Source organism: Leptidea sinapis, chromosome 24 (assembly GCF_905404315.1).
Source record: "Leptidea sinapis chromosome 24, ilLepSina1.1, whole genome shotgun sequence".
Classification (NCBI taxonomy): domain Eukaryota; kingdom Metazoa; phylum Arthropoda; class Insecta; order Lepidoptera; family Pieridae; genus Leptidea; species Leptidea sinapis.
The window spans coordinates 1,682,311-1,701,411 of NC_066288.1; the positions used below are offsets into that span (position 1 = coordinate 1,682,311).

General features: G+C 34.3%; 1 protein-coding gene across 2 annotated transcripts in view; it reads right to left on the reverse strand.

The window, feature by feature from the left end:
• Positions 1–31: 31 nt before the first annotated feature.
• LOC126971551 (condensin-2 complex subunit D3-like) overlaps positions 32–19,101 on the reverse strand; it is a 73,338-nt gene continuing 54,268 nt past the window's right edge. Inside the window, exons 17-21 of one of the 2 annotated variants that reach the window (XM_050817847.1) lie at positions 6,825–6,961; positions 6,134–6,358; positions 5,910–5,983; positions 5,554–5,691; positions 32–1,477 (exon numbers count right to left, since the gene is read on the reverse strand). In XM_050817847.1, coding sequence (XP_050673804.1) covers positions 1,268–1,477; positions 5,554–5,691; positions 5,910–5,983; positions 6,134–6,358; positions 6,825–6,961 — 784 coding nt within the window. In that variant the 3' untranslated portion in view covers positions 32–1,267. The remainder of the gene's footprint in view (positions 1,478–5,553; positions 5,692–5,909; positions 5,984–6,133; positions 6,359–6,824; positions 6,962–19,101) is intronic. The other variant, XM_050817848.1, reaches the window with a different exon arrangement.

Consider the following 19,101-nt stretch of genomic DNA (forward strand, 5'->3'; position numbering starts at 1 on the left):
GAGTAAAATAGAAATAAAATAAAACAGTATGTACAATATAAAGACATTTATTAAACAATCAAAAATAATTTTAACAATCAGATGTACACCCTGCTACCGAGACCTGAGAAAGGAAACAATTCACAGCAATCATACGGCGAAATTTAGATGTCCCGCATAAAATGTATTCTTTATTTATTATTAATGTTTATAGTTAAACTAGCAGCCGCTGTTGCCAAATTATAATTCATTTTTATATCTATATTAAAACTAGACTTCATGGTTAACCTAACACATCAATATTATTATTTTGAGAATAAATGACGGAAATGGCAGACTGTGTTGAATAATGATCTACCCACAACAGTTGCAATATAATCTGTCGTTTAGTATCACAACACGGCTTACAGCTTACGTAATGCGATACGATTACATTGCACTGACTCGTCTGTACTTATATAATAAATAACAGGGTATTTGACTATACCTGAGATTAATTAATTTTTTTCTATGTACCAGATTTACCTCGACGACATATTAAGTATGTTATAATATTGTTACGTCACATGTCATTGAATAAAAAAATATGAAACTGTCACAATAAAGTTTCCATTTGTCAAAATTTCTCAATGTCAAAAACAAGATTTAAAAAAAATCATACTATTTATGTTACCTAACCTATATGTCAACAGATTGATCGAAATAGTTGATATCGTCCAATACCCTATTTAGCCGAGAAGACTTTGATAATAATAAAAAGTGAAAAAAATAATAGTATGATGCAACTTATTGGAAAAGGAAGTGAATATAACAAAAATAAATTATGGGCGATCTAAGGTCGGGAAGTGGAAAGGGGTAAAAAATGGTTTATCTTGCGGTGAAACTACAAGTCCTATGGAAAAAGTGAAATAGCTAAGTTGGTGATTTTACACTTTTTTCATATAACCTCAAAATTTATGTGAAGAATTCAAATAAAATTAAAAAACTAAAAAGTTATTTTTAGTTTTTTAATTTTATCTTTTACAAAATAACTTTTTTTACTTAATTTTCAGTAATATTACACTGAATCATTATATATTTATTTAGAAAAATATACTTAAATTATACTTTTTACATTTATAAATAGCTTAACTTTTTTCTATAGGACTTGTAGTTTCAATCTTTTTTCCACTTCCCGACCTCAGATCGCCCGTAATTTATTTTTCATTTAATTTCTGTTATATTCTCTTATTATTTTTTTCTTTGGTTTAATCATGATCGACCCTGGTCTTCTTTTTTGTTAAGTACTTCATACTCTGAGGATGCGTTTCCGCGGAGATTTGTTTTGATCGGATCTGTTGACGCGCTTCCTCGGTGCCCGGGGTGTCTCGGGGTCGGGTGGCACATTGGAGGTGACCAGGTTACGAGCGTTCACGGTGATGGGCTCCAATCCGTGAGTTTCTTGAAACTGACGCACGCGCTCCATTAAGTCTTCATCGTTCTCGATAAGCTCCTCAATCTGATAAAAAAGGTGCATATTATAGTACTCCACACGCTAGCCATAACGTGCAACACCAGAGGAATCGCTGAAACTACTTTGAAGGTGTACGTACATATGTGCAATGTCATATCTACCGAGGTGTCAATTTATCATTCTATCGCATTTAACACGGACAAAGTCGTGGGTAAAACCTAGTAATGAATAAATGAAAGTTTCCTGGCACGATTGTAAATTAAGGCGTTTACAGACACAAGTATATAACAAGCAATAGTCTGTAGATTCTAGCTTTGAATGTATTTATTTATTAAGGCTTTAGTATATTTTTTGCATCACTTTACATATATTATAACTATAACTGAAATGATTTGTATAAAGCTGTAAATGTTGATTTAAAAGAGTGGCAATGAGTTTCTCGTCTCATTAAAGCTCAAAAAAGAAAAGAAAACTTGACATTCAAATGTAATTAGATTTACCGACGGATAGTAACTTATTTATATTTTATACATCATCAAACTAAAGTGAACATGCAATATACTATGCATGCAATATACTATATTATAATATACCTATATATATATATATATGCATGAATTTTAAAAATACTTAAATTTGATTTTTGAAATACATGAAAATACAAGTCTTACTGGTCCACAGAAGTATAGTAAAATTAATAATTGGGTGTTACTTCTCATCTCGTAAACAAGCTCTATTAAGACATAATTATTAGCGAAGAAATGAAAATTGATTTAAACATTTCATTTGAACTTTAAGAAAGTTCTATTAATAAATACAGTCAATCACTTGAAACAATCGCGGGCTACGTAAGTCACTTGCTTGGACACTCCAGACATCGGACACACATTCCGAAAGCTCGCGTTAAACTGAATCAAAAAATTACAAATACTTAAATAAATATAGGCGTAAATAGGGCATACCCCAGAATTCTAGTTTATCGATACTTTATTTACAATTACTAACCAACAACCTAAACAAGACAATAAAAACTAGTAGTTTTGTGTTATTCGAATGTTTTAATATTTTTAACAATTAATAAATTAATGAATGGATGGATAAGCATTGTAAAAAAATAGTTCACTTTTGTAAGTTCAATACTTACGAAACTACTGTTTTCTGAGTGATTTCCTGAGCAGCGAACAAGTTGGTACGATTTTTGATAGGTTGCTTTCAAATTACAAAAAAGTAATAAATTTTTATTGTTTAGTTCTTCCTTTTTCACAATCATTATCTCTAAACTACTTCATAATTTATAAAAAAAAATCTGAAGCTGTTTAGTTTTAAATACCTAGGTAGGTGTAGTATTTTTACAATAATCATTACAGAACAATTTCAAAATAGACTTAAACAGCTTATTGTTTATCGATTACAACTCCCTATAAAGAACGCTAATTATCGATAGAAGATGTCCTTCCCTACGCCGGATGACGTTGACCTTGCCTTTGAATAGCGCCGCAGTCAAAGAGACACCGCCGGCACGTGTATTTTATAGCCTTTAACACATGGTCGGATTTGTTACGGCCCGACCATAGGATAGGGTCCGGTGTGGGGTTTGTGTCCGGGCTTAGTACGGTCCGGACGGTAATAATAATATTTTTTACGATCGACAATGCGACATATTATCGAATATGGTCGAACCCGAAGCCCGTGAACGCTGGAGTGCCCCAAGGCTGTTTGCTATCTCCCTATCTCTAGTGCTGCTATTCAATTTTTGCACGGCATCATAAGGCGGCATTGCCGCTTTATGATATTGAAATATTCAAGTTCATTGAATCATTGACCCAGTTACCCAAATCTTACAGGACGTTTAAATTGGCTCGAAATGAAAAGCCAACTGTTTGACAAAACCAATGCACGGATTTCGTTAATTTTTGACATATCGTCAGCTAATATGCTTACAAGTATGTACCTACATTTATTTCATATAAGCTGTTTCCATGCTGTATAATATGTTGTTGATTACTTATTTAGAACCTTTTTTTACCTACAAATGCCTATAAATTCGCAATACAACTAATTCAGTCCATGACATTTCATTGCATATAGTGATAATTCATACGATGAGCGGGCGTGGGGTATTGTCGGGTCAGCACTTGTCTTGTGTAAACAAATTTGTAACAATTCTGGTGAAATGTATTACATTTAATTACATTTTGTGATTTATAAAATAATTGATTAATTTAGTTTATAGTTTGATTGTCTTTACTTTAAAAATGCAAAAACATAAAACAGAATCTTAACATTGATCTCAAGGAGAATCATATTATGTTAATGATCTTTAATAACAGAAAAAAACAATGGATATGGTAATTCCAATTTAATTATATTATCTGCATTTATATATTGTTTATTTTTAGAAATTAATGTGAGAAAGTATGAATTGAGCCTTGCAACTTTCAATCTTTTAAATTCAGAAGAAATAAAATCTGGGTTCGGAACACAAAAACACATCATCAACCAGCATCATAAACGCACCTATCTTTAGAAGATCTGATTGCGTTTTAACAAATCCACTCTCAGTCAGTGTAAATTATTATTTATAATTATTTTATACAGATCATTGAATAATAAAAAAAACCATACCATTGCTTATTTTTATCTAGACATTGACATCACGCTGCGCTTCAACCAATAGCATTGCCTTTCGATGTTTTATATTTCGCGTGTATTATATATTGCACTTTTGTATATTTAATATTTATTATTCAGCACAAATTTAATAAAAAAAACTTATTTAGAATAAAATAAATAATAATAAAGATAAGAAAAAATTATATGTCAACTAAACATAAGTTACACGCATATACTCTATTCTGGGAAAACACAGCATGATTAGTGACCTTAGGTACAGAGGAAGATAAAAATATGTTATGGATAAATTATATTATATGCATATTATAATATGTACTTCGCTATTGCTTAAAGTATTCCTAGAAAAATAAATATATAATAAAATTTACATATACAACAAGTATTTTAATATTAGTGCTCCATCTTATACTCCAAACACACTGTTTTAAACTTCATTAAACATGTGTTATGTAGATCAACATCTCGTCGTTGAACCGTGCGTTATGTTGACGGCATATCTGAGGCCAAGGACTGTGGAACTCTACATTCAAAGTTATTTACTCTTGCATGAGCACTAGGATACTTGAAGTTAATTTTTTCCAGTAATTGAGGACATTCAATCAAATTGCTATTTTTAAAAGAAAAAACTGATCTCAGTTCCAACGTCTACGCGAAAGAGTTGTAAATTCAGATAAGAAACAGGGTTCATTATGTGATTGCAATTGATATATTTTGTTTGGATGGGCAGACATTAAAACATGAACGTTTTTTTAATCTTCTCAAGTCTATTCATACCACACTTGTAGTGAGGACTCCATAGTTGAACAATTCTAAATGGCTTCGTAGCAGAAGTGTTTTTAAAGCAAAAGTATTTCTGAATTTCTCAGAATTTCTCCAAATGAAGCCATGCATTCTAAACGAATTATCCCCAATTAGTTTAAGATGTCTTTAATATTTAATTTTCTGTTTTAATGACGCCCATTCTTTAATAAACCATACTTTTCCGAGGTCAACTCCGTTTATACTATATTAAGTTTCCAATGGTGACTTTTTCCTCGTAAATTTTAAATACTTACATTTATCAATATTTAATGGTAAGTTATTTGCAGATGACCAATGAAAATTATTTGTTAAATCCTCCAGCAATAGGGAACCATTATCGTCCTTAATTATTATCGATTTTTTTTAAATCATCGGCGAAAAAATAAAAGTATAGGACCTAGGTGTGAGCCTTGAGGAACTCGCTGATGTCACTTGGAAAGCATCCGATTGGTGCCCAAATACTTCGATTTTTTGATATCTGGCAGACAAGTAACAATAAACCAAGACATAATTTAGCTGAACAGACCACATTTAATGAGTTTTGATAAAAGTAACACGTGGTCTACTCTATCAAATGCTTTACTTATATCTGTAATCTGTATATACTGCGTCAACTTGTAGCCCCATGTCGGTTGCCTTCCGTATATCTGTGATACGACAGCCTCAGTACTGCGTGTGTCGGTCACCTCGTGGCGGTAGTCGTTGTACAGGTCGGTGGCCAGCCGCAGCATGTAGTCAGCGGGCTGCTCGCCTCGCGCCCGCAGCGCCGCGTGGAGTCTCATGACCGCGGGGACCAGCTCCTCCGCAACCGTTTTCTTCATGGCCTGCAAACGTACAGGAGGCTCTTTAGTATAAGAAGATGGTTCCAGACACCGTGTTGATTTTTCTGCCGCCAAGAAGTAACAAGCGAGCCCTATTCGTTTATAGGTATGAAGGTAAAATGTACCTATGTTTTAAGAATTCTGAACGGTAATGCGTCGGAATGGATGGTATAAAAATTAATTTTAATACAAAAGCTAGACTCTGTAGTGAATAAACTTACATGTGACACCATGTTAACGGTAACTCTCTCTTGAAGCTCTTCTATGTCCGCCTCGCCTTGCTTGTCAGGACGTTCTGTAATATTGTAACTGGTTAAAAATACTCTTTTAAAGTAACATCCCGAGCTTGTTTGTGTGGGCAAAGAAGTTAATTTTCGTTAGATCGATGTTGAATACTCGTGATGCGAGTGTGGTGCGAGTGTGATATGTGTGACACAAGTCGTACTGGGCAGCTTCATCCGCGGCCCGCACAGCAGCGTGGCGGCGTCCCTCGTGGCGGCCCGCGTGGCGGCCGGCAGCGCGCGGCCTGGCGGCAGGTCGTGGACCAGGTCGGCGGCCCGCGCCAGCACGTCGCGGCCCAGACGGCGCTGCACGTTCATGCGCTGGCCCGGGCTCAGGCGCTGCAGCATGACGTCGTAGATGAGCTGCCGCGCCTCCCACGACAGCCCCTCTGTAACACGCAACACTCGATGTGGGATCCCTAATAATATCACTCGGTTGTCCACGTTCCCGACTGACGGGTCTTTATTCTCGGGAACGCTTGGAGGGATCAAAATGAAATCAATTATCGACAGTAGTCTATAATAAATGCTGCGTGAGGTTTGCGCGTTTATCCCGCTTTGTGAATATTGACTTATTTTCCCGTCTGGATGTAGGTATATATTACAACTTGAGTAATAATCCACCGCACATGCGAACACAAGAGTGAGCCGTGTAGTGAAGAGAAGAACTAAAAAATTTGATCGCCGGCGTGTTATTAATGCTTGATCACAACGGGTCCTTCAATCAAGCGAGACCGCGCTCTAATATTGATTGAGTTCAAAAGTCTGGGATTTGCTCCATTACTCCGCGTGGTTGACCGGTGCAATCTATTCCTAATTACAACTATTTAAATCCAGATATAAATATAAACATACCAGTTTCTTCTTTATTAAAATAAATGACGCTATCCACAAAGTGATGGTTGATGACATCAACCGCCAGACCGGTGGTGATATAATACTCCACCGGCTCCCGAACTCCGCGGTCATCATCGGCCAGCAGGGCGCAGTAGCTGACAGAGAAAAACAACCACCATGTACAGACTTGATATTTATCGTGATAAACTATTCCGTGGAATAGAAAAAACTAGTGGAAATGGGATATGGGCTTTACCCTGTCGCCACTATTATGTACAACACACTCGAGGCTCAAGTGAAACCAGTCTGATGTCAAGTGATGCATTATTATCTTTTAAAAAAACACAAATATGCCTTCTTATGCCATTTTAGACTGTCGAAATCATAGCCGCAATAAAAATATATCCAATAAATTGATTTCCTCTCATCGGTAATCATAATTTTCCCATTTAAATGCAATTAATATTTTTTATGTGTAGTGCTAAATATACAATTAAAAATGAACCATAATATTATTACATATGGTTCATTTACCTTTACGTTAAATTGATATATATGTGAGAATAATCAATGTATTACAATAAAAATATCTTGCTACTAACTACTACTAAGTGCATGCATGTACAAATCGATATAATTTCATTGAAATAAATTATCTCTTAGTGTACCTAAGCTAATTATTATTTAATAAATATGTGTAAGATTGCAGATAAAATAATAAGCGTTAATTTTTAAATATAGATAAACAATTTCTATAAACTTAATTTTAATATTTGGCATATATTGGTTATATAGGTTCCACCAATAAGGTTGAGTAGAGGAAATCATAAACTTTAAAAAAAATAGATAGAAATACATGAATTCTGGGAATAATTGCCATCGTTATAGCATATGTACATCATAATATAAAATATCATATATCATAAGATTAACAAGATTATTAATACTTAATCAGTGCTTATAGCTTCTCTTTTTATTAATCATTCGTTACTAAACTACTAGAAAATTTCCGAAACAAGCTTTCGGAAATTTTCTTTCCCCACGCACATTCCGTATAGAAGTAGTACGGTTTATAAAATCTCATGACTTACTGGCCCCTGGGTTTATACAGAATAACAATGAATACTAATTTGTTTAATCAATAATTTGTATCTTATGTCTATGCCTAATTACTGTCCGCTAGAAGGTTGGCCAGCAGTGGAATGGATAAGGTTATTAAGTAAGAAGTGCTAATAATTGAGGATTCACAATTCATTCTTTTTCAAGCAGGTATCGATATTTTTAAAGAAGTTACCTAATCATTTTAGTACGAGATTATAAAAAGCTTAAAAATTATACACTACCTTCAACTTTATAATACCCACCTGTTAATAGTATAATGTATATACTATACAAACAATTTAGACAAAACAGTTTGGGGAAAATGAACTTGGCTGAAGGAAGCATGAAAATTCAAATTATAAATATTTTTATTCAAAATAGGATGTGACATCACTTATTGAAAGTCAAAACAAACTACCCATTCCAAAATGAAAGCCTCAGGCCTGAGAAGAATGGGCGCAACAAACTCAGCGGGCTTAATTTTCATCAAAAAATATGTTTACAAAGTAATATTGTACAATTAAACTCATTATTTAACAGCCTGAGGGCGGTCGCTCCATTCCTAAGCTGTATCATTAAGAAAGTCATTTATGTTATAGTAACCTTTACTACACAAACGTTTTTTAAGGCGATAGTCCTAAAAACTATAATTTTTGAAAATATACATAAATACTTCTACAAATACTATGGTTGCAATTTTTTGACATGTTTATCTTCATTTCTTTATCTAAATTATGACAGTTTCGAAAACACGATTATGAAAAAAAATCTAGATAGATTTATTTTTTGAAAAATAGGCTTTTTTATTTAAATTGTTTTATATTATCATAAAACTATGATAGCTATCTACACAAAAGTTATTTTATTCGATAGTTTATTAGTATTTAAAAATTTTCCTCGTTGGTTTTATCAAAACGCTTTGTGAATTATTTTATACCAATTTTTTTCCTAATAAATCAAACGCGACGCCTTGGTTTTATGCTCGCTCATACCAGCAGTACGCACGTGACAACTGTCAAGGATGGTACTGTGTTCATTTCTTTCGGGCTTGAGGCCTTACGTAAGATTTTAGCAAACATGTACAAAATGGGGAATCAAAATAAAAAAAATTGATGATGATGCGGCAGCGTATTATGTTAAAATATAATAGGTGAATGAAAGTCGGAAAGTACTAAAATAAAATGTACACACTGTTATTTTGAATATTAAGCCACCCGGGATTGTTGTACGTATGTTCTTTAGGGAAGTTAGAAATCCAAGATGGCCGCCGCACAAATTTATGAGTTCAACAATAATATGTATATCGTATCCGGGTGAAAAGAACGAATTTGGGATCATTTTTGAAATCCAAGATAGCCGCCGCAACTAATTATGATTTCAACAATATGGGTATCGTATCCGAGGTTTTAGAGGGTGCAGAGAACGAATTTGTGATCATTTAAGAAATCAAAGTTGGCCGCCGCGCAAAATTATGATTCCAACAATATGGGGATCGTATCCAGGTTCTAGAGGGTGCACAGAATGAATTTGGGATCCTTTTTAAATTCAAGATGGCCGCCGTGCTAAATTTTGGTTTCAACAATATGGGTATCGTATCCGAGGTTCTCGAGAGTGTCGAGAACGAATTTGGGATCATTTTTGAAATCCAAGCAGGCCGCCGCGCAAAATTAGGATTCAACAATATGGGTATCGTATCCGAGGTTCTTGAGGGTGCACAGAACGAATTTGTGATCATTTATGAAATCCAAGGTGGCCGCCGCGCAAAATTTTGATTTCAACGATATGGGTATCGTAACCGAGGTTCTTGAGGGTGCAGAGAACAAATTTGGGATCATTTTTGAAATCCAAGCAGGCCGCCGCGCATACTATTTTCCGATCCATACGTATGCGTGGAGGTTCTTACAAAGTTTGTGCCATTATCACTATATATGTCCTTGCAATGTCCGCGCCTCGCTGTGAACCTTCTAAACGCGCCAATAAAACCGTGAGCTGTGAGGTTACTTAAACTTTAACTTAAACGCAAACCAATTAATGGTTTGGTATCTGGAGTGGGGGGAGATGGTCACACACGAATTAAGTATATGGTATCTTTGCGTATCGAATAACGCCATCCCCCAGTTAAATCAATCTCAGTAAATGTTTATGTGTTAGGTTCCATTACATCGATGCTTCCTTCAAAAGATGTTTATTCAACTGATTGGCTCGAGTTAGAAAAGTTACCCTTAGCTGATCCAGAATTCACATCACCGAGTAAAATCGATATTTTGCTTGGAGCTGAAATACACCGCAAGATATTAAAGAGTGGCGTAATGAAAAATCCGTCAAGAAATTTGATCGCTCAAAACACAGTTCTCGGTTGGATAAGATCCGGTGAAGTTACGTCAATTTCAGCAATGAGAGTTATAAGTACACATACACAAATCCGAGAAGATGATTTGTTGAAGAAATTCTGGGAGTTAGAGAAAGAACCAGACATGAATCAAAAAACATTTACAGAAGAAGAAATGAGATGCGAAGAGATATTTAATTCGATAACTAAGAGAAATGAGGATGGTAGATATGTAGTGAAATTTCCGTTCAACTTTGATAACCCTGAATGTCAATACGGTAAGACAATGCAAATAGCAAAAGATCGTTTTATGTCCCTAGAGAAGAAATTATCAAAGAAGCAGAAGCTGGGCGAAGAATATGCTAAGGTTATAGACGAATATAAAGTGTTAAATCACATGAAACCTGTTCCCAAAAAAGAAATTTACAACCCTAAAGCGGTGTATCTCCCACACCACGCTGTAGTGCGGGAGGACAAGGATACGACTAAGGTACGTGTGGTATTTGACGCGTCATGTAAGGGCGTGAACGATGTATCACTCAACGACAACCTTCTTGTTAGACCAAAGTTACAGCAAGATTTACAACATCTGTTACGTTGGCGTACACATCGTATTTGTATTATAGCTGATTTAGTGAAAATGTACCGGCAAGTTCGCGTCAGTGAGCAAGACATAGACTATCAGCGTATCCTCATTTGCAACCAATTAATTATAATAGCAATTTAGGATACCGTTTAATCGATTTTATGTCCTTAAGCAACTTGGTTCAGTATAATGATTAAGAAATCAGAACAATAGATTATTAGATTTAATACTCTGTAACTTTGAAGGTATATCTGTAGAACATTGTGGGAGCCCATTGAGCAAACTCGATCCTCATCATCCAGCATTAAATGTAGAAATAGACACAAAATTATCATATTCGTATTGTATAGACAAACAAATTTGTAATTATAGTTTTAGAAAAGCAAACTATTCACTAGTTATTGCAGAGTTGAAAAGAATTAATTGGATGTCAGAGCTCTTACCTATTAAAGATGTCAATGTTGCCGTTGCGAAATTTTATAAATTGTTATACTCTATCATCGAATCAACTATACCGAAAATTAAAACTTAAATATCCATTGTGGTTCACACGTGATTTAATAAAAATAATACCTGAAAGAGATAGAATTCGCAAAGTATAAGATATATAAAAATCCTAGGGATAAGATAGAAGCGAAATTATGTAGTAAGCGGATCGATTCCATGATTTCATCTTGTTATTCCGATTATATAAATAATACTGAAAAAGCAATTTTTAAAAATCCTAAAAAGTTTTGGTCTTTTGTCAAACAACAACGAGGTAGTGTTTCAAATATGCCTGCAGAAATGTTTTTAAATGAAAATAAAGCTCATACAGGAGAAGATATTTGTAATTTCTTCGCTCAGCACTTTTCATCTGTTTATTCTACGCCCTATAATTCTATTAATCTTGACAAAGGTGACTCTTTTGCTCAGCTATCACTTAGTAACATTGTCATAACGGAACGAGCAATCGAGAACACTATAAAATTAATTGACGTTAGTAAAGGTGCTGGACCGGATGGGATACCTCCAATATTTATTAAAAGGACAGTAAAGCAGTTAACACTTCCTCTCAAAATTATTTTTGAAAAATCTATTAATGCTGGTCTATTTCCTACTGATTGGAAGATTGCGAATGTTGTACCCATACACAAAAAAGGTGATAAATGTAATATCAAAAATTATAGGCCCGTATCAATCTTAAGCATATTTCCTAAGATGAAAAAAATATTTGTCATCTGGAGAACGTTATGTCGAATGCACAGCATGGTTTCCGTAGACGCAGGTCAACTCTAAGTAACCTTCTTGGTTATGTAACGAATCTTTCTTCGGGCGTAGATAACAAAGCTGAGATTGATTGCATATGAAATACTTCTTTCAATATTAAAATTCTATGGGATTCATGGTAAACTATTAAATTTGTTACAATCTTATTTAAAAGACAAAGGCAGAGGGCAAATGGTTACACTTCACATACCTTTTTTCCTAAATCAGGCGTTCCTCAGGGCTCACATCTTGGTCCTGTTCTTTTTAACGCTTTTATAAATGATATTTTGGATCAAATAACATCTAGTAAATGTTCTATTTTCGCAGACGACTTAAAAATTTATAAAGAAATTAAGTCTCAGAATGACATAAGGCTTCTTCAAACTGACCTGGATAATATTTGCAACTGGTGTAATGTAAATAAAATGATACTAAATCCGGAAAAATGTGTACATATCAAGATCACTAGAAATAGAACTGAGACTGCATCATCTTACGTCGTTAATAATGTTCCTTTGGAACAGGCGTCATTAGTTCGTAGATTTGGTAGTATTGTTAGTAGATCTTGGTACAGTTATAGACAAAAAACTAAATTTTATTAATCATATTGATAACATCATACTTAAGTCTTGGAAAATGCTGGGTTTTATTAAGCGTACTTGCAAAGATTTCAGAAATCCATTTGCAATTGTGTATCTTTACAATGCATTGGTACGAAGTGCACTTGAATACGTTTCACAGCTTTGGAATCCCCAATATAATGTCAAATGTTGATAGATTAGAGCGTATTCAACGTAATTTCACTCGCTTTCTAGCTTTTAAAGACAAAACCTGCCCTTATCGTGCAGACTATAAAACAAGACTGGACCATTTCAATATGAATTCGTTGGAGATAAGACGAAAAATAACTGATGTGTCTACTTTACATAAAATTATACATGGTACTACTTTACATAAAATTATACATGGTAGAATCATATCCCCAAAATGTCTTATAAATGTAAATCTTAATGTCTCTAGAAATAGACCAAGATTCCCTATTAAAAATATTTTCAGCCCAACAATCAGCAGAACTAATATAGGTAAAAATGCCCCCTTAAACAGACTTATGAGCTCTTATAACAATATCACTGCAAAAAATAGTAATATAGTCGTCATCATGTCGCTTACCGTCGCGGATTAGATAAGACGCTCTTTCGGTATCTCCTAATTTAAATTATTAATAAGTGGTTTCAAATGTTTTGTTGTGGTCAAATTGTACACAGTTCAATTGTTAATTACTGAATAAAATTAATTATAGATAATACAATTCAAACAATGATGTTGTAATAAATAAACAATTGCAAAGTTTCGTGAATATAAGAATCATTGTGTGAATAGCAGTGAGCACGTTGCGCATTAGCGGACAAACCGGTTGACGCCTACCGTCAGTTTTTAATACTGCTTGCTACACTTGATTTCTATTGAAATGTCTAATTGCAACGCATGTAAAAAATCAGTGCGCCAATCTGAGAAAATCATCTGCTGTCGTCCTAATTGTACGAGATCTTATCACTACCAATGCGTCGGATTGAGTTTAGACAATGCTAAGAAAATACCTTCGTGGACGTGTCCATTATGTGTGAGCAAACTGCCCAGAGCTGGTGACAACACAGATACTCCGGTAAAATGTCTCGAGGATGTATCGTATATCACAACCAGGAAGGCTAATCCATCAACTGCTCAGTCCATGGAATACAGTTTGGGCAGCCCGAGTGCGCTAAAAGACGAGCTACCTTTATTAATTTCTAATGCTATAAAAAGTGAACTGTCGTCGGTTAAAAGCCAAATTTCATCTATAGAATCAACTCTCAGTTACATAAGTAATCAATATGACGATTTGATAAAAAATCTGAGCACCACTTCTGCCGAATTAAAACGCCTGAGAGAAGAGAACGAACGGCTACGAGCAGATGTCGACACGCATACCACGCGTATAAAACGTTTGGAGGAAGAAAATGCAAGCCAACAACAGTGGAGTCGTTTGCAGAATATTGAGGTGGTGGGTGTACCAGAATCGAAAGATGAAGATACTACTGACATAGTGCTTAAACTGGCTAAAAAGATAGGTATTAGTATTCAGAGTGATGATGTGGAATTTGCGCACCGAGTCCAGGCCCGTCGAACAAGTAGTGCCGCTAAGGGTCGCACCATCATTGCTCGTTTCCGTCATCGTCGTACTAAGGACGCGATCATAGCAGCATCCCGTAAAAACCGGAATGTTAAACCGTCTGATGTTGGAATACGTGGCGAGGTTAGTAAATTAGATAATACCAAAATTTACATAAATGAACATCTTACTAAGAATAACCGTACACTGTTCAGAGAATGCAAACAAAAATGTAAAGATATGAATTTTAAATTTATTTGGACAAAAAACTGCCGAATTTTTGTACGTCGCAACGAAACCTCGCCACCTATCTCTATTATGACCTCAGGGGATTTAATCAAAATATGCTAATTAGTTTATATGTACAGTTGTTTAGTTTTAATTTGTTACTCGTTTTTATCACTTGTAATTTAATATGCATCACACCATACACTTTACACAACAACAACACATACAATAACTATACGAAAGAATACCTACACAACTTAGTAATAACTCACATTCACACTAAAAAACTGTTTTACACACATATTACATCACAACTCTTTCACAAAACAATTTCTTTTACAGTAATTTCAAAAATAATAATGTATTTCCAAACACTTGCAAAAAGTTTTGTATCTATATTTTTTATACTTATTTTCCTGATAGTAGGTACTGTATATATATTATATTCCCGTCACATAATAGTTAGTGCTGATAACTCTCGGTTACAATCAACTAATAATTACATAAAATTACAAATAAAATTTAAATTATTAGTTTCTATTCAATTTATCATTAACTTTTACGTGACAATGCTTAAAATAATTACTTATTTATTTATTCATTATGTCTTCCACACTGAATAGGCAAAATATAGGATTAAACTTAATCTATCAAAATGTAAGAGGACTGCGGACAAAGACAAACATATTTTTTAATAACCTATCAATATCACAAATAGATATAGCACTTATTACTGAGTCGTGGTAATGTCCTAGTATTTTAGACTCGGAATTGTGCGATTCTGCGCGATTCGACGTATTTCGTCGTGACCGTACCACGAGTGGTGAAGCGTTTGGTGGGGGAGTATTAATTGCTTGTGCGAAGCGATTCGGTGCTCGCCGGCGCTTTGACCTTGAACACGATGATCTGGAATGTATGTGCATATCTATACCTGCCCGCACTCAAGGCTGACTATGTGACTTAAATATCATTTGTGCTTATATTCCTCCTAGCCAGATACTTACATCACGGATACAGAAATTCTGCCAGATATTATCGCAATTATTTAATTCTCACCCTGATGATCATTTTATTCTGGCAGGGGATTTTTAATTTGCCATGTATTGATTGGAAACAGGGGCATCCTATTGTACTAAAAAAAGGAAGCATCGTTATCCAGAATACTGCCACGGAGTTATTAAACTTAACAGCATTTCTTGGGTTAATTCAATATAAGTTCTTTTTTAATACTCATAACAACCTACTAGACTTAATTTATTCCAACACATCTTTAATTATCAATAAATCAAAATCACCTTTAGTTAAAGAGGATATTTTCCACCCTGCAATTGATATTTGTGTTATTGATATCGTATTACCGTCAATAAAACGTACTAATACGAAACGTTATTTATATAATAAGGTAGATTATAATGCTGTAAACTACTTTTTTTCTAATTACGATTGGACTTCGCTTGAATGCTTACCTCTGCATGACGCGATCGATAAATTTTACTCCATATTGTATGAATCGATATCGCAATTTGTACCTCATAAAACTGTTTCGCACACTTACACATATCCTATGTGGTACACTAAGGCTCTCATAAATATAATAAAAGAGAAAGCAAAATATCATCATCTATGGAAAAAATACAATAATCCGAACGACTATGCTTCCTTTTCTAAATTACGTCGGCGTGTTAAAAACGTTGAAAAAAGTTGCTATTCAGAATATATTAGGAACTCTGAGGATAAAATAAAATCTACACCTAAATTAATCTGGACTTATGTTAAATCCAAAAGAAATAATAAATCTGCTTACCCTGGCGTGATGCTTTATAAAGATGAGACTATCTCAAATCAATATGATATTTGTAATGCTTTTAATGATTTCTTCTTCAAAAATTTTATTTCACCTGCATCGCAATATAAAGTTTTTTCAGAGGAACGGTCTATTTGTCATGACACAATCAGCAATATTCAACTTACGATTGACGAGGTAAAAAAATTACTAAAAACTCTTGATACATCAAAAGGCCCGGGTTGTGATAAAATTCCACCAAGCTTTCTGGTCGCTTGTTCTGCATCACTATCAGCGCCTATAACACTAATTTTTAATCGCTGCTTTCTTGAAGGATATTTCCCAAAAATATGGAAAACTGCTAATATTGTACCAATACATAAAAAAGGGTCTAAAGCATCTGTTGAAAATTATAGGCCTATATCAATACTTAATACGTTAGGTAAATTAATGGAAAGGGTAGCACACAATTACCTGTACCCCATAATCATTCGTCACTTACCTCTAGAGCAGCATGGTTTCATACATGGTCGCTCCACTAATACCAATCTTGCTGTTTTTACTAATTACGTTCAGCGTGGAATGGATGATGGTTATCAAATTGATGTAATTTATACTGATTTTGAGAAGGCGTTTGATCGAGTCGACCATATTATACTTTTACGCAAGTTGCAGGAACTAGGGATTCGTGGTGATCTTCTTCGTTGGATGGAGTCTTACCTGTACAATCGTTCGCAAGCTGTGGTCTTGGCTGGGCATCGTTCTGACCTTGTGGATGTTCCTTCTGGAGTTCCGCAAGGGTCAATTTTGGGACCATTACTATATTTATCTTATTTATATGATATTGGCGTCTGTTTCCAGTTTGCTAAATTTCTTATGTATGCTGACGACACTAAAATTTACGCTCGCATTAAGACTGAAATAGATTCAATAAACCTTCAGAGTGATTTAATCAGACTGTGTGACTATTATCATGACAACCGTATTGGAGTCAATGTAACTAAATGTTTTCAAATCACCTTTACGCGAAAAAGAAATAAATTAGAATACCAATACACATTACTTGATGTTCCTTTAACACGAACGAATAGCAATAGGGACTTAGGAATAGTGTTTGATACAAAAATGTCAATGTCAGATCACATTGCTGCAATAACTGAAAAAGCTTACAGGAATCTAGGTTTCGTTATACGTGTAAGTCAACCTTTTTCAGGTTTAGAGTGTATAAAAGTTCTTTATTTCTCATATGTTCGTAGCGTCTTAGAATACTGCTGTAATATCTGGAACCCATACTATAGGATATATATCGATGAAATAGAGAATATACAATCAAAATTTGTAAAGGTATTAGAATATCGCCTTCAGCATTATGGTTCTAGTTATGAGAAATCCTGCAGCCAACATAAATTAATGCAATTAAAAGACCGGCGAACTTTACTAGATATGTTATTTCTGTATGACGTGTGCAACAACAAAATTGACTGCCCCGAGCTTACATCTTCATTCATGCAATTTAGAATCCCGAATAAGCGTACAAGGCATACCACCCTTTTTAATGTCCCAATTACTCACTCTATTTATGCACAGAATTCGGTGGTCTGCCGTACCCTTAGCTGCTATAATAAACATTTCTTACCAACAGATATTTTCGTCCATACTAAAAGCTCTTTCAAAAAGGAAATCATTTTAAGTATACTGTAATCGAAGAGTTGAAAACGACTTAAGACATACGCACACACACTCATACGCCCATACACTCATACACACATACACTCATACACACCTTTATATTTATTAGTTAATTATTTTTTATTTTGATTTAATCATAGTTTAATTAGAGCGTTAAATGTTATACCATAAATAGTGTGAACCTGTAATTGGCAGTCGGCCATCGCATAATATTTTTGTTATTAGTTTAATTTTTGTGTGCTGTTGGTTCAATAATAAATAAAAAAAAAAAAAAAAATAGATATTTTTCATATGACTAATATCAATAAATTTAAAACCGACTGCATTAAAATATTAAGATCTTAGCTATGTAAGTTAAATATAAGAAGTAAATTATTGTATAGTTAGAAATTTTATAAATCTCTTTTTTTAAAGTAGAAATGTATTTAAGTCATTTAATATCATCATTTTTGTTTAACTCTTCATTTATTTAATTTTAATGTTCAACTTTGTTACTTTTTTCGCACTATTGTAAATGTTGTTTACACCTGTAAAACATGTCATATTGTACTATCCCTTGTGTATTTGCTAAAATTTTAATTTTATAGTGTGTTGTTGGCTATCTAAATAAATAAATAAATCCTGTGGAGGCCTAACGTGGACGACCCGCTCGAGCATTACCAGCTACTGACTCTAACGTTCGGGACAGCTTGTGCACCGTATTTAGCCGTCAAGGTTTTACATCGACTGGCAGAAGATGAGAAACTGCAATACCCGATTGGTTCACGAATTACAAAAAGCGATTTATATGTTGATGATCTGACGACGGGTTGCGAGAACAAGACGGAAGCTACTCATATTTATGAAGAATTGAGCAAACTAATGAAATCAGGAGGTTTCCAATTTCAAAAGTGGAGCAGTAACTCGAGCGCTTTTTTGAATTATATCGGACAAGACAAATTGGGAGACAATGAATGAGTCAGCATTAAAATGGACAAAACACTTAAGATTTTAGGAATCACTTGGAATAGAACTGATGACACTTTCGAATATGAGATAAAATTGCCTCTAATAGTTATGCCAGTCACGAAGCGTAAGGTTCTTTCTGACATTGCGATGTTATTTGATCCGCTAGGATGGGGAGCTCCTACGATTACGACAGCAAAGGTTTTTATACAAAAACTTTGGCTAGCCGTTATTCAA